The sequence below is a fragment of the Cetorhinus maximus genome, chromosome 2 (genome assembly GCF_964194155.1).
Source record: "Cetorhinus maximus chromosome 2, sCetMax3.hap1.1, whole genome shotgun sequence".
NCBI lineage: Eukaryota > Metazoa > Chordata > Chondrichthyes > Lamniformes > Cetorhinidae > Cetorhinus > Cetorhinus maximus.
This window is the reverse complement of record NC_135880.1, coordinates 126,531,443-126,557,835: the sequence shown is the minus strand read 5'-3', so window position 1 is coordinate 126,557,835 and position 26,393 is coordinate 126,531,443. Positions and strand designations below refer to the sequence as shown.

The window sequence follows — 26,393 nt, the reverse complement described above, 5'->3', positions numbered from 1 at the left end:
TCATTAGGACATAAACAAAATGGCCATTCTAATAATAGTTGACCCAATTTTGATAATCAGGATAACTTATTATAAAGATTTATTATACTGTTAATGAATGTCATCTATTTTGGTAGAAATGAAAGTTATGGTAATTAAGAAGTTAAACTTTAGGCAAAGCTAAAATAGTTTCCTTGATTGTATTTATAATTAATATGTCAACTCAAGTCACCATGAGTTTTAAAAGGATACACCCAATTACCATAAAAAGATATTTAAAAATTAAATGCAGCATTCCATGCCAATTTAACTTACCCTGTTTCAGTTCGGGTGCCTCTTGTTCATTGCACTCTTTGTAGGAAGAGGTGGAATCTATATTATTATCCTGTCTGGAGAAAAAGGCCAAAACTTCATAGCTTGCTCTTTTGTTCCTCTTTTGTTAGAATATATTTAACAATGCAGGTTAATAAACAAGTTTAGAAATCACAACATCCAAAAAGAGAAAAATAAAAAATTCTAAGTAGATAACCTCTACCATCTTGTGGCCATTATGAGGTAGTACACACTACACATTTTAGAAAATGTTATTGTAACTAAAAGTAAGCGATACCTTCTAGAAAAGTACTTAAATGTAAACAAAACCAATTCAGTTAGTATTTATTGCTTCCACAAAATATTGTCAGAACAGGGTGGGAAATCTAGCACTGCAAGCAGCAGCCATACCTACTACTTGGTTCCTTGGAATGGCATGCATTCAAAGCGTGGACACACCTTTTGTCAATTAATCTCCATCAACTTTCCATTATCTTTTAATTTGCTTTCAACAGCTGCATAAAACTTAAATTGGTGAAACACATAAATGTGCAATATTGCTGTTTTTGTTCAGCATTACTCAGAATTACGTAGCATTCAGCCACTGACATAATTGAAAATAATGGCTCCCAAATTTTCTTCAATAACTTATTTTTAAAAAAACACAAGGCATTAGGACATTAAAGTTCCCTGGTTTATTCCTTCCCCCCTTCTTGAATAATGGTACCACATTGGCTGTCCTCCAGTCCTCTGGGAACTCTCCTGTGGCCAGAGAGGTATTGAAAATTATTGCCAGCGCCCCTGCTATCTCCTCCCTTGCCTCACTCAACAGCCTGGGATACATTTCATCCGGGCCTGGAGATTTATCTACTTTTAAGCCTGCCAGACCACTTAGAACCTCCTCCCTTTCTATGCTAATTTCTTTAATTATATCACAGTCCTTCTGCCTGATTTCCATACCCACGTCATCCCTCTCACTTGTGAACACCGACACAAAGTATTCATTTAGAACCCTACCTATGTCTTCCGGCTCCACACACAAATTACCACTGTGGTCCTTCACGGGCCCTACTCATCCTCTTACTCTCAATGTACTTGTAAAATAACTTTGGGTTTTCCTTTATTTTACCTGCCAATGTTTTTTCATGCCCCTTTTTGCTCTCCTAATTTCGTTTTTAAGTTCCCCCCTACACATTCCATACTCCTCTTTGGGCTTCTGCTGTATTGAGCCCTTGGTATTTGCCATAAGCCTCCCTTTTTCTCTTTATCCAATCCTGTATATCTCTCAAAATCCAGGGTTCCCTGGATTTGTTGGTCCCACTCTTTATATTTACTGGAATATGTTGGCCCTGTACTCTCCCTATTTCCTTCTTGAATGAGTCCCACTGCTCTGACGCAAATTTACCTATAAGTAGCTGCTCCCAGTCCACTCTGGCCAAATCATATCTAATCTTATTAAAATCGGCCTTCCCCCAGTTCAGAACTTCGATTTCTGGCCATCCTTGTCCATTTCCATAACAACCTTGAATCTAACGGAGTTATGATCACTATCTGCAAAACGCTCCCCCACTGATACCTCTACCATTTGCCTGGCTTCATTCCCTAAAATTAAGTCCAGGACCACCCCCTCTCTTGTAGGACCTTCTACGTACTAGCTTAAAAAGCTCTCCTGGATGCATTTTAAGAATTCCACTCCCTCTAAACCTATCACACTATGACTAATCCAGTTAACGTTGGGGAAGTTGAAATCCCTCGCTATTGCTACCCTATTATTTCTACACTTCTCTGAAATTTGTCAACATATCTGCTCTTCTATTTCTCTCTGACTGTTTGGGGGCCTGTAGTACACTCCCAGCAATGTGATTGCTCCTATTTTGTTTTTCAGTTCTACCCATATGGCTTCATTTGAGGAGCCTTCTAAGATGTCATCCCTCCTTGCTGCTGTAATTGATTCCATGATCAATATTGCGATACACCCTCCTCTTTTACCTCCTTCCCTGTCTTGCCTGAAGACCCTATATCCTGGAATATTGAGCTGCCAATCCTGACCCTCTCTCAACCATGTCTGTGACAGCAATGACATCATGTTTCCATGTGTCAATTTGTGCCCTTAACTCATCTGCCTTATTTGTCAGACTCCTTGCACTAAAATAAATACCGTCCAACCTTGCCAAACTCCCTTGTGCCTTAACTGGCCTATAATTTCTATGCCTTCCAGACTCACTTGCTCTCTCTTCTAATGTTGGCTGTGCATCTCCCCCTGCTGAACCTCCTCTGAGGATCCTATCCCCCTGCCAAGTTAGTTTAAACTCTGCCCAACAGCGCTAGCAAACCTCCCCGCAAGGATGTTGATCCAATTCCGGTTCACCTTGTCCACCTTGTACAGGTCCCACTGCCCCCAAAAACAGTCTCAATGTTCCAGAAATATAAAGCTCTCACTACTGCACCATCTGTCCAGCCACAGGTTCATCTGGACTTACCTCCTATTTGTATACTCACTGGCGCGTGGCACCGGAAGTAATCCAGAGATTACTACCTTTGAGGTCCTTTTTTAAAAAAAATCTGCTTCCTAGCTCCCTAAATTTTGCTTGCAGCAGCTCATCCCTCTTTCTACCTATGTCGTTGGTACCAATATGTCTGTTTGCCCTCCCCCTTTAGAATGCCCTGCAGCCATTCAATGATATCCTTGACCCTGGTACCAGGGAGGCAACCCACCATCCTGGAGTCATGTCTCCAGCCGCAGAAATGCCTATCGGTTCCCCTTACTATCGAGTCTTCTCAGTGCCATGAGCGTAGCTGCAATCCCCAGAGGAACCGTCACTCTCACAGTTTTCCAACACAGCAAAACAGTTCTGTTGAAGGGTCATGAGGACTCGAAACGTCAACTCTTTACTTCTCCACCGATGCTGCCAGACCTGCTGAGTTTTTCCAGGTAATTCTGTTTTTGTACAGCAAAACAGTTCTCGAGCGAGATGCACCCTCACTACCTGCCTGACACTTTTCTTCTGACTGATGGTCACCCATTCCCTCTCTGTCTGCACTTCAGTAAGCTGTGGAGTGACGTCTAAAAATGTGCTATTCATGAAACACTCAGCCTCGCGGATGCACCTTAGTGCTTCCAGCTGCCGCTCAAGCTCCGAAACTCAGAGCTCAAGTAGCTTAAGAGCTCAAGTAGCTGCAGCTAGCAGCACTTCCTGCACATGTGGTTGATCAGAGCGCAAGGAGCGTCTAAGGCTTCCCACATGTTGCAGGCAGTACAAAACGGGGACTGAGCTGCCCTGCCATGCCTCTAGTTGAAAAAAACCCTTACTTTAAGTTAAATACAGTAAAAAAAAAGTTAAATTATTTATGTACTTTAAATAAAAACTAGAACTCTTGCCTTTCCTTAGCTTAATCTATTTCAAACTGGAGAAAAAAAACTGGAGAAAAACACTTACCCACTACTCACCAATCAGCTCTCACCTTTGTGCTGATGTCACTTTTTGAAGCTCCCGCCCGCTCGCGCTGGTTCTGATCTCTCCGCTGCTCTCTCGCGCTGTCTTGTGATGTCACTGTTGTTATTTTCAAGAACTGACTACAGGACACTGTTCCCAGACTGCTTCACTACGATGCTGACTGCAGGATACTCTTCCCAGACTGCTTCACCATGATGCTGACTGCAGGACACTCTTCCCAGACTGCTTCACCACGATGCTGACTGCAGAACACTCTTCCCAGACTGCTTCACCATGATGCTGACTGCAGGACACACTTTCCAGACTGCTTCACCACGATGCTGACTGCAGGACACTCTTCCCAATCTGCTTCACTGCAACGCTGACTGCAGGACACACTTCCCAGACTGCTTCACCACGATGCTGACTGCAGGACACTCTTCCCAATCTGCTTCACTGCGATGCTGACTGCAGGACACTCTTCCCAATTAGTGACCAATCAAACTTTCAAAAATTGTGAAAACTTTTCAGCGCAAATACTGAATAACTGTCTCGCCACAAGCTCGAGGAACAGCACCTTAATCTTTTGATCAGGCACTTTACAGCCTTCCGGACTCAACACTGAGTTCAACAATTTCAAATCGTAATCACTGCCCCATTTTATTTTGTTTTCTTTATGTTTCAGTTTTTCTCTGAACACACCTGCTCTAGGAACATCTTTTGTCTCCTTTCTTGCCCCATCATCATCCCCTTTAGGTCCTCTTTTCTCTTTTAATCTCTCCCGTTTTCTACCCTATTACAGACTTCCTGCTGTCCTTTTTCCCACCCATCTACTTGCTCAAAACCTGTACCATTTCTAACTTTTCCCAATTTCAATGCAAGATCATCAACCTGAAGTGTTAACTCTGTTTCGCTCTCCACAGCTAGTGCCAGACCTACTGAGTATTTCCAGAATTTTCTGTTTTTATTTATAACTTTTTCCATTGGTTTGTGAACTGGTAACAACACGATGTAGATGGATCGTCCATAGAAGAACAAATAGGGCATTCAGTAATTTTTACCACAGAGGGATATTTGTAGATGATTTGAAACTTGAAGTAACAGATAGTGAAGATAGTGATGAGGATTGTCATAGATTCCAGGATACAGACACAGGCTGGTGGAACAGACAGATGCATTGCAGATAAGGTTCAGTGTAGAGAAGTCTATGTAATATGATGCACTTTGGGAGGAATTTGGAAAGAGTATACCATAAATGGCAAGATTTTAAAATTGTGAACAAGCAGAGGCTTTGTTGTTCATATACACATATCCTTGAAGGTGGCACAGAAAGTTAATAAGGTGGTTAAAAAAAAGCATATTGGTTATTTGAGGAAAGGAATCGAATATATAAGCAAGGGATCACGCAAGAACTTTATAAATCATTGGTTAGGCCATAGCTGGAGTACTGTGGATAATTCTGGGCACACTCTGGAAAGGTGCAATGGTCAAGTACAGATTAGACTCACCAGGAAGTTACCAGGGATGATGGGCTTCAGTTATGAAGAGACTTAGAACTGTTTTCCTTCAAATAGGGGTTAAGAAGTGACCTGATAGATCCATTCAAGATGATGAGAGGTTTTAATGAACAGTGAAAAAATATTCCCTTTGGCAAGTGAGTTAATGACCAGACTGATAAGTTTCAAGGTCATTGGCAAATGATCGAGAGTTGAGACGAAGAGAAAGCTTTTTCACTCTGAAAACCATCAGGGTCTGAAATATACTACATGAATAGGTGGTAGAGCCTGATTCCATAAATAATTATAATACGGAGTTGGACAGGTACGTGAGGATGAAGAACTTAATTAGGTTACGGATAAAAAGGAGGGATGTGGGACTAAGCACAACTGCTCTCAAAGAGCCAGCAAAAGCACCTCCTTCTTTGCTGTGTGCGTCTATGGACGGATTTATTGAATTTCACAGGAGTGGGAAACAAGGTGGGCGGGGGTTAGCTCTAGGTTAGCAGACATTTGATCAAGGGTAATGGCGGGTGGCTTTTGGTGTCACTGAAGGCACAGCTAGGGTGATAGAATGAGGATGCAGGGAAGGTCAGAGGTGACTAAGGGAGCTCCAGGGATCCAAGTGTAGCAGGTGGGGAGCGGTTGGCAGCAGTTCAAGTTCAAAGTTCACCTCTCAGACATGCTGGATGATGTTGCTGGCTTGCAGGGAGTGGATGCCTGTCCGCACGCCATTTAAAACCACCGTGATGCACCATCGGGGTCAGCAACTTCCCGCTTGCCCCCACCGCACAAGTGGCCTTGCCCCTCTACTGTACACAGCTACTTGATGGGCTGCTGTATAGCCAGCCATCCTGCCTTCAAACAGAAGTCCTGCTCACATCTGGTCCCACAGCCAGGACACTCACCACTGAAACAAAATTCCACCTTATGATTCTACTTCAGGCATGGAATTTTTATTACATGTGGATATTGTGACAAAGACTATAAACTTCACTTAAATTAAATCATCTTGTCTTTTAAAAGAGCAAAAAATGAACTCAGTAGGGAATGAACAGTGAAATGGCACTGGAATACACAAACCCAATTGGCAAGGTATCATTGATCAAATGACCTCCTTTTATGCTATAATTCCGATGATTTTCAATGGTTACTAAAACAATATATTTTTGATGAGAGCTTTATTTTCACGTTGATAATTTGCTTTGGGATTAGTTAGTAGCAGTCTTGTCACAAAGGGTTCAAGCTCCATTCCAGGACTTCCATAATTAGGTTATCAGTCCTGTTCATTAATGAGCCAGTGTTTTGGATGAAGCATCAATCCAAGACATAATCTATCTGGTCGAATTTTTAAGATCCTGTGGCACTTTCCATAGAACAGCAAGGAGAAATTACTCAGCCTAGCTTGCAAGGGCAGTAAGAAAGGAAATATAGATAATGATTGACAATAACAACACAAGAAATAGGAATAGGACATGTGGTCTCTCAAGCCTGCTGCGTCAATTGATAAGATCATGGTTGATCTCTGATCTCAACTCCAGTTTCCCACATAATCCCCACATCCCTGATTTCCTTAAACTCCAAATTCTATTGATTTCAGTCTGGAATAAACTCAAAAACCGTGGATGCCCAGTTTTCAAGGGTAGAGAATTTCAAAGATTCACAACCCTCTAAGGGAAGAAATTTCTCTTCATCTTAGATTAAGGTATTGGCCATTTAGGGCTAAGGCTATCGCCCCTAACTCGACTCTCCGGCCAGGCAAAACAGCCTCTTTGACTGTACTGTCAAGCCTTCACATAATCTGATACATTTCTATGAGATCACCCTTCTCACTCTTCCAAACTCCAGACAGTATACAGCCAATCAACTCAATCTTTCTTCATATGACAACACACACATCCCAGGAATCGGTCTAGTGAACATTCGCTGTACTCCTTCTCAAGCAAGTATACTCTTGGATAAGACGACCAAAACTGTACACAGTACTCCAGGCACAGTCTCACCAAAGCCATGTTACAATTTCAGAAATACCTCTTGGCTCTTGTACTCCAACCCTCTTTTAATAAAGGCTAGCATACTATTTGTCTTTCTAATTACTTGCTTTACCTGCAAGCCAACTTTGTGATTCCTTTACAAAGGTACCCAAATTCCTTTGAACACCAACATTTAATAGTTTACCATAATTTTAAAAATATTCTATTTCCCTGTTCTTCCAACCAAAGTGAATAACTTCACATTTCCCCCACCCCATTATAATCCAGGAGGCCATTCGGCCCACTGTGTCTACACCTGCTCTCCAAATGAGCATTATGACCTAGTGCCATTGCCCTGCCTTTTCCCTGTGCCCCTGCATGTTGTTTCCATTCAAATAATCATCTAATGCCCTCTTGAATGCCTCAAATGAACCTGCCTCTAGCACACTTCAGAGCAGTGCATTCCAGACCCGAATTACTTGTTGTGTGAAGAAGTTTTTTTTCTCATGTCACATTTGCTTCTTTTGCAAATCACTTTAAATCTGTGCCCTCTCGCTCTTGGTCACTTTACAAGCAGGAACAGCTTCTCCCTATCTATTCTGTCAAGCCCCGTCATGATTTTGAACATCTCTATCAAATCTCCTCTTAGCCTTCTTCTCGCCAAGGAGAACAGTCCCAACCTCTTCAATCTATCTTCGCAACTGAAGTTTCGCATCCCTGGAACCATTCTTGTAAACCTCTTCTGCACTTTCGCCAATGTGTTCACATCCTTCCTATAATGTGGCGCCCAGAAATGAACACAATACTCCAGCTGAGGTCTAACGAGAGTCTTATATAAATTCAGCATAACCTCCTTGCTCTTTTACTCTATGCCCCTATTAATAAAGCCCAGGATACTATATGCATTATTAACTGCTCTCTCCACCTCTCCTGCCACCTTCAATTATCTATGCACATATACACCCAGGTCTTTCTGCTCCTGCACCCCCTTCAAAATTTCACCCCTTATTTTATAGTCTATGTTCTTCCTACCAAAATGCATCACCTCACACTTCTCCTGCATTGAACTTCATTTGCCACTATCTGCCCACTCCACCAACATGTCTATGTCCTTTTGAAGTTTCCTTTATCAACCTTCTCTTGTTACCTCCTCAAAAAACTCCAGCAAGTTAGTTAAACATGATTTTCCCTTGATGAATCCATGCTAGCTTTCCTTAATTATCCTGCACTTGTCTAAGTGATGATTGGTTTTATCCTATACTATAATTTCCAGGAGTTTCCCTACCACTGATGTTAAAGTGACTGGCCTATCGTTGCCAACTTTATCCTTGCATACTTTTTTGAACAAAGGTGTAACACTCGCAGTTCTCCAGTCCACTGGCACCTCCCCTGTGTCTAAGGAGGACTGGAAGATTATCACTAGTGCCTCTGCAATTTCCACTCTCATTTCCCTCGGTACCCCTGGATGCATCTCATCTGGTCCTGATACCTTAGCTATTTTAAGTAAAAATAGCCTTTCCAACACCTCCTTGCACTCGATTCTAAGTTCTTCTAATGTATCAATTACCTTCTCTCTCACCTCGGCCTGGGTAGTAAGTTGTTCCTTTGTGAAGGCAGATGCAAAGTATTCGTTCAACTATTTCTTCACCCTCCACAAGCAATTCCCCTTTTTTGTCCCTAAATGGTGCTACTCTTTCTTTTACCACCCTTTTATTGCTTATAGGAGACCTTGGGATTCAGTTATAGGCTCACTGCCAACCTCGTTTCATGCTCTCTCCTTGAGAAGCGGGTGCCAAGGGGTGGGGAGACTATAAATTTCAGTTTTGGTAATTCAGGGGTGCAATGATATCTAAACTTGTTCTGTATGAATATTTTTGTCATTTTCATTAGCCTAAAAAAAAACCACACCAACAGCCCGTCCTTCAACAACAGTTTAGACATGTTAGCCAACCAGCCATTTGAAATGAATAGCCTTTATTGCACGGGAGTTTGGAGTATGTAAGTAGAGAATTCTTGCTAGAACTGTACATGCCATTGGCCTATCCTCATTAGGGTTTAGGAGAATGAGAGGTGATCTTATTAAAATATATTCAGCAACATTGAAACAAACAGCAATGTGATCATGACCAGATAAACTGTTTTCTTGCTGTGTTAAGGGATAAATATATGCCAGGACACCAGGGATTAAATCCCCTTTTCTTCTTCAAAATAGTGCCATAGGATCTTTTGCATCTACCCAAACAGGCAGATGGAGCCTTGGTTTAACATCTCACCCAAAAGACAGCAGTGCTGACAGTGCAATGTTCCTTCAGTACTACACATAGAAAAATAAGTAACTTTTTTTGTGTAAGAAAATATTCAGAATAGTTCCACCAGGGCAGAATGAATGGGGAGATAGGAAATAGGCTGCAAATTGCATCTCTGAAACAAAAATTTGTTTTTATATTTGTGCCATTTTGCTTCTCAGCAACCCCCAGCTTCAAGGTTCTCGCATAAAAACATTAAGTGCTGGAAAAACTCAGCAGATGTGGTAGCATGTGGACAGCGAAACAGAATTAATGTTTCGAGTTCAAGATGACTTCATGTTCCGAAGAAGAATCATGTTGGACTCAAAATGTTAACACCGTTCCTCTCCCTATCTTGGGCAACCGTCCTATTACAGTCAGTATTGCCCTGTACAATTCTGTAGTTACCTTGCTTTGTTTTTTTTCCTACTGGATATTTCTTTGGAACTGATATGAGGATAGTATATATGCTTTGGTAAATGTATTCATCCCTTAACAGCATACTGTTATGGCACGGCGGATGGTAAATGCTGAGCTGTTCAAATCCCAGAGGGATACTTGAAACAGCTGCCACAACTATTTTACAATTTGTATTTATTTCGAGATGCGTGCCTTGAATTCAGTAGTAATAAGGCCATCGAGTCTTATAGGTTTTTTACAAAACTAAATTAAACCTTTATCAATAAACAAATGATTTTAAGAATATACATATGTTTACAAATTACTATGATAGCTCCTAGCTCCCCTAACTAATCTAATTCCCAGTTACACCTCCATTAAGGCAACAGTAAGGCACACAGATTTTAAAAGACCCAGCCAAAGTAACATAATACCCTGATCAGTCGAATTCAACGTGAGTTTTTCTCAGCTTCAATTCCTTCTAGACAGCAGCTTGAGGCTTAGATGCTGGAGCCTTTTCACACTTATGTTAGATCCTGGAATGCCTTTCCTTGCAGACAGCCTTCTCTCCTTCATACATATCTTCCCCTTTGAATGCAAATTCCCATTGTTTCACTATGTCTTTGAACTTCACCTCTATGATAATAAAAATCTATCATAGTACTAATTTTACCAGTAATCTTTGGGGAAAATAAACAATTTCTTAACTTCTCCTGGCTAGGTGAAACATTTACCCCTCTTTTGAATTCAAGCTAGTCTGGTTTATTTAAAAATGCAAATGTTCCCTTTACACCTTCTCTCCACATTCACTGTGGCAAGACCCTCAGGGTCTCATCAAAACTTTAAGTCACCTCGTACTTTTCTAAACTTCAGCGGATATAAGTTTAACCTGTCCAGCTTTTCCTCATAAGACAACCCACCCATTCCTGGTAGTCTAGTAAACCTTCTCTGAACTGCTTCTAACACTTACATCTTTCTTTAAATAAGGAGGCTAGTACTGTATACAATACTTCAGATGTGGTCTCACCAATGTCCTGTACAACTGAAGTAACCTCGCTATTTCTGTAATCAATTCCCCTCGCAATAAATGATAACATTCTATTTGCTTTGCTAATTACCTGCTGTACCTGCATACTAACCTTTTGTGATTCATGCACTCGGGACACCCAGATCCCTCTGAATCTCGGAGCACTACAATCTCTCACCATTTAGATAATAAGCTTCTTCTTTATTGTTCCTCCAAAATTAATGATTTCACATTTGCCCACATTATACTCCATTTGCCAAATCTTTGTCCACTCACTTAACCTATCTATATCACTTTGTAGCCTCATGTCCTCTTCACAAGCTACTTTCCTACCTATCGCAAGCAAACTTAGCAACCATTCCTTCATCCAAGTCACTTATATAAATTATAAAAAGTTGAAGCCCCAGCACTGATCCCTGTGGCACACCACTCATCACATCCTGCCAACTAGAAAAAGACCCATTTATGCCATTCTCTGCTCCCTGTTAGCTAGCCAATCTTCTATCCATGCCAGTATGCCACCCCTATACCATAAACTTTTATTTTCTGCGATAACCTTTGATGTGGCACTTTATCAAATGTCTTCTGGAAATTTAAGTGCAGTACATCCACCAGTTCCTTTTTATCCACAGCACGTGACTCCTTCAATGAACTCCAATAAATTGGTTAAACACGATTTCCCTTTTACAAAACCATGTTGACTCTGCCTGACTGCCTTGAATTTTGCTAAGTGTCCTGCTATAACATCTTTAATAATAGCTTCTAAAATTTTCCCTATGACAGATGTTAGACTAACTGGCTCACATTTCCTCCCTCCCTTTTAGAATAAAGGAGTTATATTTGCTACTTTCCAATCTAATGGAACCTTCCCCGATTCTCGGGAAATTTGGAAAATTAAAACCAGAGCATCAACTATCTCACCAGCCATTTCTTTCAAGGCCTTAGGGTGAAGTCCATTCGTACCTGGAGATTTGTCAGCCCGCAGCCCCAACAATTTGCTCAATACCACTTCCCTGGTGATTGTAATTTTCCTCCGAGCTCCTTCCTCCCTTCCATTTCCTGATTTACAGTTATTTCCGGGATGTTACTTATGTCCTCTATAGTGAAGACCAAAGCAAAATGCCTGTTTAATTCATCCAGCATTGCTCTACTTTCCATTATCAATTCCCCAGATGTACTCTATAGGACCAATGCTCACTGTTAACTCTTTTCTTATTTAAATATCTATAGCAACTTACTATCTGTCTTTATGTTACTAGCTAGCTTTCTCTCATACTGTGTACTATTTTAAACATTAGGGATAGAATAGAACTTATCCACTTGCCAGATACTCACCAAACAGCTAGCTCTTTTCCCTGTAGTAGAGCAAGAGCCAATTTCTATGGGATGAGAAAGATAAAAAGAGGAAACAAACAACTCCTCCTCCCCCTCACCAAACTCCAAATCTTCACTCAGTTAGTCGGCTCTACTCCATTTGCCAAGGCTGCACGAAAGATTCCAGAATTTATAGTAAACTGAACTGAGGCTACAGTAACCAGATTCAACCAGTTAGTTAATTAACTTCTCAGCTCCTATAACTCAGAGTGAGTTTACCCTTTCTAAACTACAAGAAAGAAATTAGCCTGCTTAAACAGTACCTTCCTGTTACTGCTAATTACAAACTAGATTAGATTTTAAGAGGAAAATTTAAGAACAAAATTAACACTTAAAACACCCCTCTCACCAAACTCCAAGTTTTCACTCAGTTAGTTGGCTGCACTCCATTTGCTATCAGTCTAACAGTTATTCTTTAAAAGCACACCATAATTAAAAAGTGACTACACTGAAGTGTTTTTTTGCAAAATAGATAAAAACGTCAAGTTTAAAAAAAGCAAATACAACAGTGTGCTGGCACTCCAACACAGTTTGCCATGAAGTGAAACAATGCAAGTTCACATGATTCCCTACATACCAGCATCTGATTTTGGCTGTGTGAAACAATGTCCTTCTCCACAGCAAAAGCAGGAAAAACGGACAGCTAAAGTCACAGGGGTTACTGAATTGCACCCCCTTGCTGCCACATCAATAGCATAAATGACAAGAGCCTGCAGAAAGGCCACTTACTTATTCTTCAAAAAATTGCACAATTGTGGAAAATCAATAAAGGAACATCAATATATGTGGGTGCATATGGAAGGAAAGAAAGTTGTCCTGTAATTGTTTTCCATTACAAATGTGAACATAGGAATTTGTAAAGAAAAAAGATATATAAAAATAAACACCGATATATGGTTTTAAAAAATAGGAACCAAAATAAGTTCTTTTTCTGGTTTAATTACTATCGCTTCACCTCAAGACACTTTGGTCTAGATTTTCATCGAGTCAGGTTGACTTGGGAACCCTTTAAAAATGGCGGGCAGTTCTTATTCTGGGATTCGCAATATCATTCTCGGGTTGTGCAATTTTTGGGAGTTTCTTTAAAGGGTGTAGGCTTCCTGTCAGAAGCTGGCATACGGCACTTCTGGACTGGCTGGCTCCATTGCGGAGATAGGTATCTCCTACACCTCTGCAACTTTTATGGGCCCAGTTTTGAAAGAGTTGTGGTTCATGGCCCCTTAGATGAGTCATGAACCTTGGTGTGCATGAGGGGACCTTTTAAAAGACAAATTCAAAAGATTCCCTACATGCCCCCAATGCCAGGCTCTAGTCCACCCATCCCCTCCATACCCATTGTACGCTTTCTAGAACCAATGAACACCACAGTGTAAAGTGGGGTGTGTAAAAACATGTAATCCGGTCACCACTTTGTCCTATGGAAAAAAAATCTGAACGACAGACTAATAAAAGTGTCAATCATCCAGAGCCTTTGAAGTTTCAAAACCACAAACACTTGAAACCACTTGTGTTATGTCAACAAACATTGTGAAATTGACCACACAGATCAGAGAGCCTGAGCTCTCAATCAACTTATGTTTCCTCTGGGGTGCACTTATGTACACATGGCTGAGAGCCCAGACTTCTAATCGAATAACAGAACATATGCGCCCCAGAGGAAACATTATTTGATTGGCAGCTCTGGCTCTTGGATCTCTGTGGTCAATTTCACAATGTTTGCTGACATAACGCAAGTAATTTCAAGTGTTTGTGGTTCTTGAAATTTCAAAGGGCTTGGATGATTGACACTTTATTAGCTTGTCACCCAGGCTTATATTTCATCGGAGATGGTGATGAATGGATTACATTTCTTCAAAGCTTTTCTATTTTACACATACCACTTTACACTGTGGTGTTGTTTCTAGAAAGTGTACAGTAGGTCAATGAGCATGAAAGTGCCCAAGGCGGGCATGAGGGGCTGAGCCTTGCATAGGGGGAATGAGGGAACATGGGGGTCGGTGAAAGGGCAGAGCCTGGCATAGCAGACAGGGGGCAGGGTGGCAGTGCTAGAATTACCCAGGAGTTAGAAATAGCTTTAGCTCTTCGAACTTTTTCTGGGTAAGAATTGTTCTAAGACACTCGGAATCATCCGAAGTTTGCGATTTAAATCAGATTTTCGGGTGGTTCCCATTGCAGAGCAATTGCCCAATGTAAGTTTGAATTCCGCAGGCAATCGCCAAGCAACCCTTATGTGAGGACATCCGGGGGCAAGCCGAGCACATCTTTGGGTTAGATTAGATTTTCAACTTTAATTTTCTGGGACAAATTGAGTAACAGTGCTAATTATTTCACTCCTTTTTACTTATGATCCCAATGGACACAGCTAATTGTAACATTTTGAAATATATGTTTCTTCTGTTAAGTCTCTGATGTAATAATACCTGTTCAAAATACAATGTGATTTGTATTGTTATTTGTAATCTGAAGGAATGCAATTCTGCAAAGGTTTAAGATATTACAATTGACTGCATTTACGAGTGCTATGCATTTAACATTGTGCTTCCAAAAGAGTCCCACAATTCTTGGGGACAACTGGCTGAAATTTTAACATTTACCATTCCCATTGACTGTTTACAGATAGGTGCATAATAGATCCAGAACTTCCGATCTCTTGGGGGGTGCGGTGTGTTGTAGGCTGGAGGTTCCCTTCAAGCAGCGCTGGGGGGCCCCTGGAAGTCTACACATGCAAGCACTGCACCGGAATTGCCCAAGTAGTTTAAACTTCTGATGGGCAATTACGCTGCAATGGGAACCATCTGAGACTCTGATTTAATTTGGAGACTTTGGATGGTTCCAACTCTCTTAGCACAATAGTTACCCAGGAAAAGACAGAAGGATTAAAACCACTTCTAACTTCTGGGTAACTATTGAACTGACACCACCACCCACTCCCACCCGCCGACCACCGACACCCCCTCCCGATCCCAGCAAAAACAACACCCCCCCCTTATCCCTCTAGACTTACCCCCCAAAACCTTCCTGATCCCCCCCGACTATCCTCCCAATCCCTGACTACCCCCACCACCCCACCCATCTACCTGCCCTTCTGCGCACCCCCACCAAAACTCATCCAGCTGCCTTCCTGACCACCCCCACCCCCCAACTACCCTCCCCGACTATATCCTACCCCACCCCCGCGACCCAATCCTACCCCACCCCCCGTGACCCAATCCTACCCCACCCTGACTTCTCAAATTACATTTAAACACAGGGACCTTTTAATTTATCTGGTTTGCAGCAGACAGTACCACAAAAATGGGGTGTGGCTTCCCTTCCCTCGACATTGCTGACCTCCACTGGAAGGACTCGGGAACCAGGTATGCTGCATGTTTTGCACCAGGCCTGGATTGGAAGAGCGGGCGAGAAACGTGCAGCTCCCGATCGGAGTAAGTAAAAAGGAGTGGAGTGGCAATCCAACTGTGACTGGCACTCCTTGGAAGTTCCGGCCCATAGAAATAAAGGCCAACAAAAGGCCATTCATCCCATTAAAGCTCATTCCTCCAGCAACACCCTAGCTTTCTCATTGTAGCACCCAACTAGATTTTGAAAGAATAAGGCGGCTTTGTATCTGGCAGATTGCTACAGACTTATCACTTTTGAATAAGTAGTCTTCCTAATACTCATTAGGGCATTTAAGTTTATGCCCTCAGGATATACTTTTCAGGTTTAAATTTCTGTAATATTTTTGGTTGACATAATTTACATTGTTATATCTACCTAGATTAGGAGGCCTTTTTGGCGCAGTGGGTAGTGTCCCTGCCTCTGAGGCAGAAGCTCTGGGTTCAAGTCCCACTTCAGGACTTGATGGCTAAGGATGGTGTGTTCATAACGCAGCCAAACAGGTTGAGTATCAATCTGAAAATCCTTCCAACATACGTCAATAGCAGGCACTAAGAGCAGGGAAGACTTCTGGTTAGCCATGTGACAGAATGAACATTACAGCCCCTACCATCACTATCCACAGCTCCAGATTACAATATGTAAGTAAAAGTGCATGTAATACACTGCCAACTGCACCTACCTAGAGGAGGGTCTATCCTTAGATGCCTTCTTTCTGGATAATTATTGAGTATATCTAATATTTTTTACTCATATTTTTACATTTGGGATCCAACGTATTGCTCTTCTCTGTACCCGCTTCCAAGTATGTATATATTTAAGATGTAGTGACCAGAACAGAGTTCTTCAAGTGTGGTCATACTAATGCATTTCAAACCCTGAGCAAAAACTATAAAGATTTCACTGTTCTAACCATACTTAACAGCATTGTTACTATTTTTTAAAAAAATGCTTCACTCCAGTGTATATCTATTATTCTTCTCAGGTTCCTTTCTAATTGCCTTCTGCTAATTCAATTCCATTCACTGCATACTTACGATGCACATTTTTGACCAACATGTAATGTTTTACATTCTTGTACTTAAATGTGTGTTTGAGCCATTGCAAAACAAATACAAGTCCTACAAATCTTCTGCTGTACCCTCTCGACTCTGTTGCTCTTATTGTTTTACCGCTGTCAGTGAACATGAAAGTTATATTGTGGCTTCAATACCCAGGTCATGAATTTAAATTAGAACAAGGTCCCAGCGCTATCTCCCATGGGACCCAAATCAACATGAGCTCCCAACTTGTCATTGTAACTCATATTGGTACTCTTTCTTTCCTAAACAAAATCCATATTCCACTCAGGACTCCAAGGGCTTTTAGTTTAATTATATGTCTTTCACATGTAAGAGTGTCAAAAGCATTTTGAAAGCTTAAATAGGCTACTTCAACAGAAGTTCCACTATCTATTTAACATGAAATTTCTTAGAAAGAATCACACCTTCTAAGCCAATGCTAGCTGCCACATATTGCTATACAGATGCTTCCTCAGCCTATACCATACAATGGTATCTAATTGGTCATGAGCTGATAGTGATAGCGATGTTACTTTATTCCATTTTAGAAATATAGGACTTGATTTTATGGGCCACCCTATTCCTCCTCCTCCTCCTCCTCCCCCCACCCACCCCATTATAGGATATGGTGTATGATCTTGGGGAGGAGGGATTCCATCCACCCCACCCCTAAACAAGGTCCCCACAATCTTCTTGTCCGACAGCAGCCCGTGCAGTGAAAGCTGCTGGGCTATCTGTCTGGCCTGCATCATCCCCCACTGCTATTTTTAGCCCCTACCGGGGAGGTGGAATGAGGCCCTCAAGAGGCCATTAATTGGCTACTTAAGGGTCTTAATAGTCCCAAGGGCAGGTAGGCTGCCTGACGCCTTCCCGCCCACTGTAAAATGGGAGACGGGTCAGTGGGAAAGCAATGCACTTTATTTTAGAACCCCACCCCCCCCTGCCACCACAACCCCCCTTCCCATCTTTAAATACACTAGCAGGGAACCTTAAATCTAGCCCTTAGGTACATTTATTTGCTTTCAGTAATTGAAACTGCAATAACATCCAATGTTTCCTTTATAATTGGCCAATTCTCTCCCCTAGTCTCATTTAGGACCTTACTTTAAAATATATGCCAACTTGACCCAGGGAATTTGTAAATTTTTTTTTAAAACTTAGTGAGGGCCTCTGTCACACTGACTTCAAAACCATCCAGAAAATTGGATAGAAAATTATCTTCTGTTCAACACTTTACAAAAGTCTGATTTTCTATTTTATCTTCTTCAGTTTATCTTCTATAGTTCTAAGTTCTTCTCTAACTGTACTGTGGTAATATTGGTCTCTTTGACTAAACTCATCCATTGAGCCCATTATGCAAGTTATGTAGAAGTCTATTTCAGCAATTGTCTATTTCATTAGCATTCTCCACATCTTTTTAAGTCTGATTCATATTTTAACTGCCCTGTTTAATTTACATTATTTTTTGGGATGTACAAATGATGCTTCATATTGGATTGCAATGTCAAATCAAAGATATAGATTATACTATGTATATAGTATATATGCACTCTGAAGTATAGAAACTGTGCTTCTTTTAGTTAACAGCAGTCAGTTCAAGAGCACCCTTGTAAATAATTTTCAGTGAAAGTGTTCTCAAAATTAGTCATTTGTAACCACAGTGAAATGCAGCATCTTTCGAGGACTAAGTGGCTTTGAACATTTATTATAGCCCTTCTTACTTTCCCATATGTTCTGGGAGTAGAATGCACAAGAGAACAAGAATACAGGAGCTGCCGCTGGCATTTCACTTCACTAGCATGGAACCTAGTCATTTGGACAAATTTAAATAATATCAAAAAAATGGATAACAGATGGCTGACAACGGAGGCTATAACTATTCAACTGTAATTGTTGGCCATGGCTTGTTTATGGAAGATGAACTTTTTAAACTGCTTTGTTTTTAAAAAAAAGTCTTTTAGAAACAGAAGACAGACACTGCTTATGATTTTGCAACTGCAACAAGAAAACATAGTTTGAACAGTTCCAGTAAGGTTCTAGCCAAGGCATTTGTGCACTTTTGTTTAAACACCTATATTGTGGGATCACAAAAAATGCTTTGGAGATCACTGAGCAAGAATAGCAGGTTGTAATAATCCCTTTCAAGGAGTCTTCCGACTAAAATGAAAATAGCTTCTTCATCAGCTCCAATAACAAAAAAAAGCATTCTGCTGCAATTCTTCACATTGTTCATATTAAGATTTCAGGTTAAATACTCCTGAAGCAATCTAATTATAGACAGTTATACACAATCGCCAATAAAGACCCAATGCTGGCTTCAACTGGGATTTATTTTTAATTTATTTCTTCATGGTATGTGGGCATCACTGGCCAGCATTTATGGCAATCCCTAATTACCCACGAGAACGTGGTGGTGACCCACCTTCTAGAACCACTGCAGTCCATGCGGTGATGGCACTCTCATAGTGCTGTAAGGAGTTCTGGCAATTTGATCGAGCAACAATAAAGGAACAGCAATATATTGCCAAGTAAGGATGGTGTGTGAACTGGAGGGAAACTTGCAGGTGGAGGTGTCCCCATGTACTTGCTGGCCTTGTCCTTATAGACAGTAAAGGCTGAGAGTTTGGGAGGTTGTTAAAAAAGTACTGGTGAGTTGCTGCGGTGCATCTTGTAGATGGGACATGCTGCAGCTACAATGTGCCAGTGGTAGAGGGAGTGAATGGTTAAGGCGATGGATGGGGGATAATCAAGAGGGCTGTGTTATCCTGGGTGGTGTTGAGCAGCATGGACTTGATGGGCCAAAAAGCCACCTCCTGTGCCAAAATGACTATGGCACTTGAGTGTTGTTTCAGCTTCATGCATCAAGTGGAGAATAGCCCACTTCAGTCCAGACTTGGGATGTGTAGATAGTGGAAAGGCTTTGATGGATTACCCTTTGGCAGAATACCCAGTCTCTAATCTGCTCTTGTAGCATTTATGTGGCTGGCACAATTAAGTTTTTGGTTAATGATAATCCCCAGGATGTTAATGGTGGGGAATTCTTCTATGGTAATTCTGTTCAATGTTAAGGTGAGGTGATTAGGCTCTACTTTTGGAGATGGTCATTGCCTGGCACTTGTGTGGTGTGAATGCCATTTGCCACTTATCAGCCTAGCCTGCATGTTGTCCAGGTGTTGCTGCTTGCGGACGCAGACTGCTTCATTATCTGAGGAATTGCAAATGGAACTAAATACTGTGTAAACATTCCTACTTCTGACTTTATGAAGCAGGTGAAGGTGGTTGGGCCTAGGACACTTCCCCAGGCCATTCCTGCAGGACTATGAGGAAAGGGTAAGGGAATGTGACTAGCTGAGTTGCTGTTGCAAAGAGCCGGCACAGACATAATGGCCTGATTGGTTACAGCACAGAAGGAGGCCATTCTATGATTCTAGCCTTTAATTCCTGATTTTATTTAGCTAACTGAATTGAAATACCCCAGATGCTAATGTCTCTGAATTGCTAGTCCACTATGCTCAGTGGGGCCAGGGCTCCTAAATTGATTTGGAAAGCCTACCTAAAATATCTATGACATGCCCAAACCAATTGTGCTAAGTTCTAAGTGGAAGCTCAGTCATTTGTAGAGTTTTGTTAATAACAGGTGGCTGGAAAGGTACTCTATGCTGATAGCTTACTCTCTTGATAATGATTTTCAAGCACTTATGGTACTGTCTATGCAAATATACCAAGCCTTAACATGCTTGGTAACATTTAACCCCATTTGATAGGAACAATGTAATTTGTATTAAGGTTATCATTTTGAACTCCTAGAAAAACCATAGTTCTCAAAAGAAGTTATCAAAATGCCAGAGGTAGAACTTGGTGTTTTTCTGGATGAGTAAAACTTCCTGTAAACTTTGTTATGCAATATGTTGTTGGCTTTCTTAGTTGTTAAGAGTACACTGATAAGAAAGTGCTAATCTGAGAAAGTAGTTCCCTCAAACTGAAGAAGAATTTCCCTTGAAATGGGAGTGATAACTTTCCACGGTAGTATTCTCTATCCATGAGCCTGATAGCATAGATATGAGATCCCATTCCAAGAGTCTTCGCTTGTAGTTTAATGATGAGAAGGGTATTGTCACATAGTTATTGCTGGTTAAATGAAGCAAGGAGATTAACATGCTTTAGATTTTTTCCATCATTTGGTTGCATCCAAGCATTAGCCAAAGCAGTGAGTGTTCATGGCCAAAGTTTATACCCACAGCACCAAAGATATTTTTAGTTTTCAAAAGAAATAATGGGCTAGAATTTGCAGTTGGAATTACAGTGAAACTGTCAGTGTCATTGTTGTTACTGTACAAATGCGACAGCAACTTTTGGTGTCTGCAGGCAAACATTGAGGTCTAGAAGTTGCTGTAAGTGATACCCTGCTCCATCACCACTTTGTGAAAAAGTGGTTTTGAACAATCCCATCAGAGGTGTGGCTGTTTCTTACCATGTTCCCCTTAACAAACACAGGCAAAATAGCATTTTTCAAAGTGGTTTCGCCATCATAAAAGAACATTCTACAAAATGTTCAATTATTTATGAGACATATGAAATTCTTCATTCAACGGTCTCATTCAATTATAGAACATTGTAAAAGTATAGAATATAGGTTACGAGAAGCGGTGTAATAAGTAACAGACCTCTACAGCTCCGTTTAACAGGCTTACAACATACAAAATGAGGATAATACAGACAAGACTAACTTAACCCATGCTAAGACACAGTTCAAAAGGACAAAAAAATTGTAATTTAATTACAATAAATTTGTTTCAATTCATTTGGTGTATATATAGGCATGTATATAACTGTGTTTCACAGAGAAAAATCAAATTGTGTTTTTGTATGCTGCAAGCATCTTCAAACACGCAAACTATATTATTGAAAAATTAAAACCTATACTTACTGACTTTCTGTTTCCAGTTTCTTCTTGTACTTATCATTCTCTCCTACTTCTTCTTCAGTATCAGATGAACCAAGGTCATCACCTAGAATAAAAACATTGCTTGAAATATTGCAATCTAATTTGGGAGCCTAGAGCTGTGTTGGAATATTTAAAATTCAAATTTGTAAATATAAAGTATAACTGTTGTCAGATTTAGAAATCTTCATCCAAAAACAGAACATTTACTAGATCATAAGAATTAATAAGTTTGATTTGCATTATTTATTAATTCTTTTAATGTTTGGATTGAGCATTAGGTTTCTGCCATGATTTCTACTGCATCGCCAAGTCATTTTAATAGTTATGATGGTTCCTTTAAATGCTTAATTGTCAACATTAAAAATCAATATAACACATGAACATTTCACATATTAAACAGAAATAATTCCAGAATCTCAAGCCTTCCCTCATAATAGTTTCCCCTCCCTGGTATCACCTATTCTGAACCTGAATTCTCTTTATGGCTTTCATGTTCTTTCTATACTGGGGGCAGGGCAGGGAGATTGTGTGCCATATTGTTGTAAAGAAAAAAAAACTATGCTGTCCACATATAGAGTAACAAGTACTGCATTTGCCAAAGTGTAATAAGCAAAATTAATGTTTAAATGCAACAGCTTCCTTTACAGCAACATGCAAGAAAGTGTGAATAAAACAAAAACAGTTGATCAAACACGTATGGCACAGTCTGGTTTGACAATTTATTCCCATATTGAGACTTCAAATCTCACAAGGTGTTTCTGACCTTATAAGTTGGCAAAGCAGCCAAGCACCCTGACTGCTTATGCCCAAATTCAGCTTGAAAACCAGGCATATAATCTTGTCCATTTATTCCATTTTAAGAAATATGGCTCTTTCATACTCCCTTGTATCACTTAGCTTTCTATATCTCCTTTCAGCACTGTGTATGTCATCAGCCCATACAAACTACTAGTTAATTATACTCCTTAACATAGGTAAATACATCTATTTCATTTTCAGTGGTTACAACCATACTTACAATAATTTATAATGTTTAGATGATTAGTCTTGTACACAAAAGTCTCCAGCAACCAAATCTGAACTAGCTGGCTGTAATGTTGTGAACATCAAACTATATTATGCCTGGAAATTACTTGGGGAAATGTTCCTTTCTTTACTATTTTAATGGAGGTATTAACTAATTTATTCTGTGTATTTATATGATATCCTGGAAATAACTGAGCCATGTTATGTGTAAAAGAATAAACTAATATACACTTCACATACGGTCAGCATTTTAGTTTCCTCTTTATATGTACAGTTATTAAAAGGTAATGGAAACTCATTATTACCACTTGTATAAGGAAAGGGAGGAGGAATAATACTTTGAGCAATGTTCAGACTTTCTTCAAAAAGATACAAGAACATAAGGTCATAAGAAACAGAAGCTGTAGTAGGCCATTCGGCCCCTCAAGCCTGCTCCACCATTCAGTAAGAATGGCTGATCTGATTGTGGCCTTAACTCCACTTTCCTGCCTTCCCACCCCACGGCCCCCACACCGCCCCATAATCCTCAACTCCCCTATAGATCAAAAATCTGTCTAACTCAGCGTTGAATATATTCAATCATACAGCCTCCACTGCTCTCTGTGGAAGAGAATTCCAAAGACTGATGAACTTCTGAGAGCAGAAATTCCTCCACATGTCCGTCTTAGTTGGGAGGCCGCCTATTTTGAAACTGTGTCCCCTAGTTCTAGATACCCCCATGAAGGGAACCAGCCGCTCAGCATCTACCCTGTCAAGTCCCCTCAGAATTCTATATGTTTCAATAAGATCAACTCTTATTCATCTAAACTCCAATGAGTATAGGCCCAACCCATCATCATAAGACAACCCCTTCATCCCAGGAATCAGCCTTGTGAACCTTCTCTGAACCGCTTCTAATGTGAGTATTTCCCTCCTTAAGTAAGGAACCAAAACTGTACAAAGTATTCTAGATGTGGCCCTACAGAGTAGAAGCAAGACTTCCTACTTTTATACACCATCCCTCTTGCAATAAAAGGCCAACATACAAAACTGTACGCATAAAAATTGGAAATTATTTTCTGTCAAACAGCTGTTTCCTTTTCCATTGCTACAACAGAGAGGCTACTTCTTACCCTCAATAATTTGGAGAAGTTTCTTATCAGATAAAAGTGTCAGTTGCTCCAAACATAGTGCCTTAATTTCTTCTACAGAGCAGTTCTGCTGGAGACAAAATACCATTATTGTATTGCAGGAAATGATATCACTGTATTATCTGGTCAAAAGCTAACAACACAACTGCAGATATTATAAAAATTGATTTGGATTATAACCTGTGCAATTAAGCTGATCTAGGAAGTTGGGCATTCCTAAAGAGAGAAATCGCCAAAGTGTGACAAAATACATTGAACATGAAAGGAAAATTTTAACCAATTTCAAGCATTTGGCCACTGGACAAGCCTCAAAGTTACTTTATATGGGCGAGCCCAGTCAGAGGTCTTAGCTTCTGAGACCTATGCAATTCCAATTTTTTAAAGCTTTGAACAACTCCTTAGGAGATCAACTAGCATTACTTAAAATTAATTCTGGATTAGTTCAGTGCCTTAATTTCCCATCTTCTCTTGACAGTCCACTTCTATTCAATCTCTTCCAGATCCATCTGAACATTATTATTTATTTGAGTTAGGTTATCAGTGGTCATATTACAAAGATTAAGCTTTGTTAAAATTTTATTTTTGACTTACGAGATAGGAATTAGAATAAGTCAAAAGGGGTCGCGATACATGTTAATTAAAATAAAAAATCTAAGCAGGTGTTTGGACGAGAAAACCCATTCCTCATTTATACCCTTGGGGAAAGCAGTGAGTTTCACTTAACCAGAATACAAAAAGAAACTCATGTTGCATGCAGTACATTGGCATATTTTATGTGATGATTTTGTTGTTACAGTACCTTTAAAATATCTGGGAGCATTTTCTGAAGTTTTCTCTCTCCTATGACTCTGAAGCACTGTTCTAACATTTCTTTTCTGTCAGAGATGTATGAACTGATTGGCTTCAAGGCAACATTGAGATCAAGGCCCCCTTCTTCCAAGTCACTGGCCTCATTGGTCATCTCTTTTTCTGAAGCAATTCTGCCTGACTTTAAGGACAAAAAACAGTTACAGAATTGGAATTGTAAAACAATGTTCCATAAATTCAAAAGAAATTAATCCAACTGCTACATATATGAAAATGTAAATAGGAAGACTGTGCACAATATTGAAAGACGTATATCAGAAAGTTTTAATTTACTTATTCTTCGAATACAATTTAACCTCCACAAACAAATTACAGCACTATATAACTTTCTGAACTTTAAAGGCAGAGTACCAAAACTTCTGAAAAACATACCAGAACAGCTGCAATTCCTGAAGCTGTAGGGAAACCTCCCAATTACACTGCCCTGTCTGGAACAATGCAGCAAGAAGGTCTGCACGCAACCCTGGGAGACAGTGCTACTGATCAAGGCAGTAATTCTCAAATCCTTGTTTTAAACTCTTCACCCAGAAACATACTGAACCAGATTTGAACAAATACAAAATAGGAAAAAGCTCAATGCACATCATGTTAGAGGAAAAAAAAACAAGGGAACAAAAGGCAAGGAATTTATTTATAAAATTACACCCATGGAATAAGGAAGACCTCAGCCATCAATTAAACTAAGAAACCACGATCTGAACCGAATTTCAAATTTAAACCGTGGTAAGAAAAGCAAACAACTTAGCAAATGCAACAACTTAAATGTATGCTTTCAGAATGTGAAAAATAATCAAGATTTTATCCCTTGTGTGATAATGAAAACTTCTGTTGACTAAGGAAAAAGGTAACACTAAGTTCACAAGGGGGGGGGAGGAAGGGGTGAAAACGGCAGTGGGGAGAACGAGGGAGGGGGGGGGACCAAGGGAGGGGGGGAACGAGGGAGGGGGGGGAACGAGGGGAGGGGGGAGAACGAGGGAGGGGGGAGAACGAGGGAGGGGGGAGAACGAGGAGGGGGGAGAACGAGGGAGGGGGGGAGAACGAGGGAGGGGGGGAACGAGGGAGGGGGGGAACGAGGGAGGGGGGGAGAGGGAGGGGGGAACGAGGGAGGGGGGAGAAGGGAGGTGGGGGGGGAGAAGGAGGTGGGGGGGGGAGAAGGAGGTGGGGGGGGGAGAGGAGGTTGGGGGGGGGGAGGAGGAGGTGGGGGGGAGAAGGAGGTGGGGGGGGGAGAGAGAGGTGGGGGGGGAGAAGGAGGTGGGGGGGGAGAAGGAGGTGGGGGGGAGGAGGTGGGGGGGGAGAGAAGGAGGTGGGGGGGGGGAGAAGGAGGTGGGGGGGGGGAGAAGGAGGTTGGGGGGGGAGAAGGAGGTTGGGGGGGGGAGGAGGAGGTGGTGGGGGGAGAAGGAGGTGGGGGGGGGGAGAAGGAGGTGGGGGGGGGGAGAAGGAGGTGGGGGGGGAGAAGGAGGTGGGGGGGGGAGAAGGAGGTGGGGGGGAGGAGGTGGGGGGGGGAGAGAAGGAGGTGGGGGGGGGGAGAGGAGGAGGTGGGGGGGGGAGGAGAAGGAGGTGGGGGGGAGAAGGAGGTGGGGGGTGGAGAAGGAGGTGGGGGGGGAGGGGAGAAGGAGGTGGCGGGGGGGGGGAGAAGGAGGTGGCGGGGGGGGGGAGAAGGAGGTGGCGGGGGGGGGGAGAAGGAGGTGGCGGGGAGAACGAGGAGGG

At 41.3% G+C, this 26,393-nt stretch overlaps 1 protein-coding gene across 2 annotated transcripts in view; it reads right to left on the bottom strand.

Annotated features, from left to right (window-relative positions):
* caap1 (caspase activity and apoptosis inhibitor 1) overlaps positions 1–24,803 on the bottom strand; it is a 31,438-nt gene extending 6,635 nt beyond the window's left edge. Inside the window, exons 1-4 of one of the 2 annotated variants that reach the window (XM_078569413.1) lie at positions 24,619–24,803; positions 23,802–23,889; positions 21,646–21,727; positions 295–368 (exon numbers count right to left, since the gene is read on the bottom strand). In XM_078569413.1, coding sequence (XP_078425539.1) covers positions 295–368; positions 21,646–21,727; positions 23,802–23,889; positions 24,619–24,780 — 406 coding nt within the window. In that variant the 5' untranslated portion in view covers positions 24,781–24,803. The remainder of the gene's footprint in view (positions 1–294; positions 369–21,645; positions 21,728–23,801; positions 23,890–24,618) is intronic. The other variant, XM_078569421.1, reaches the window with a different exon arrangement.
* Positions 24,804–26,393: the final 1,590 nt, after the last annotated feature.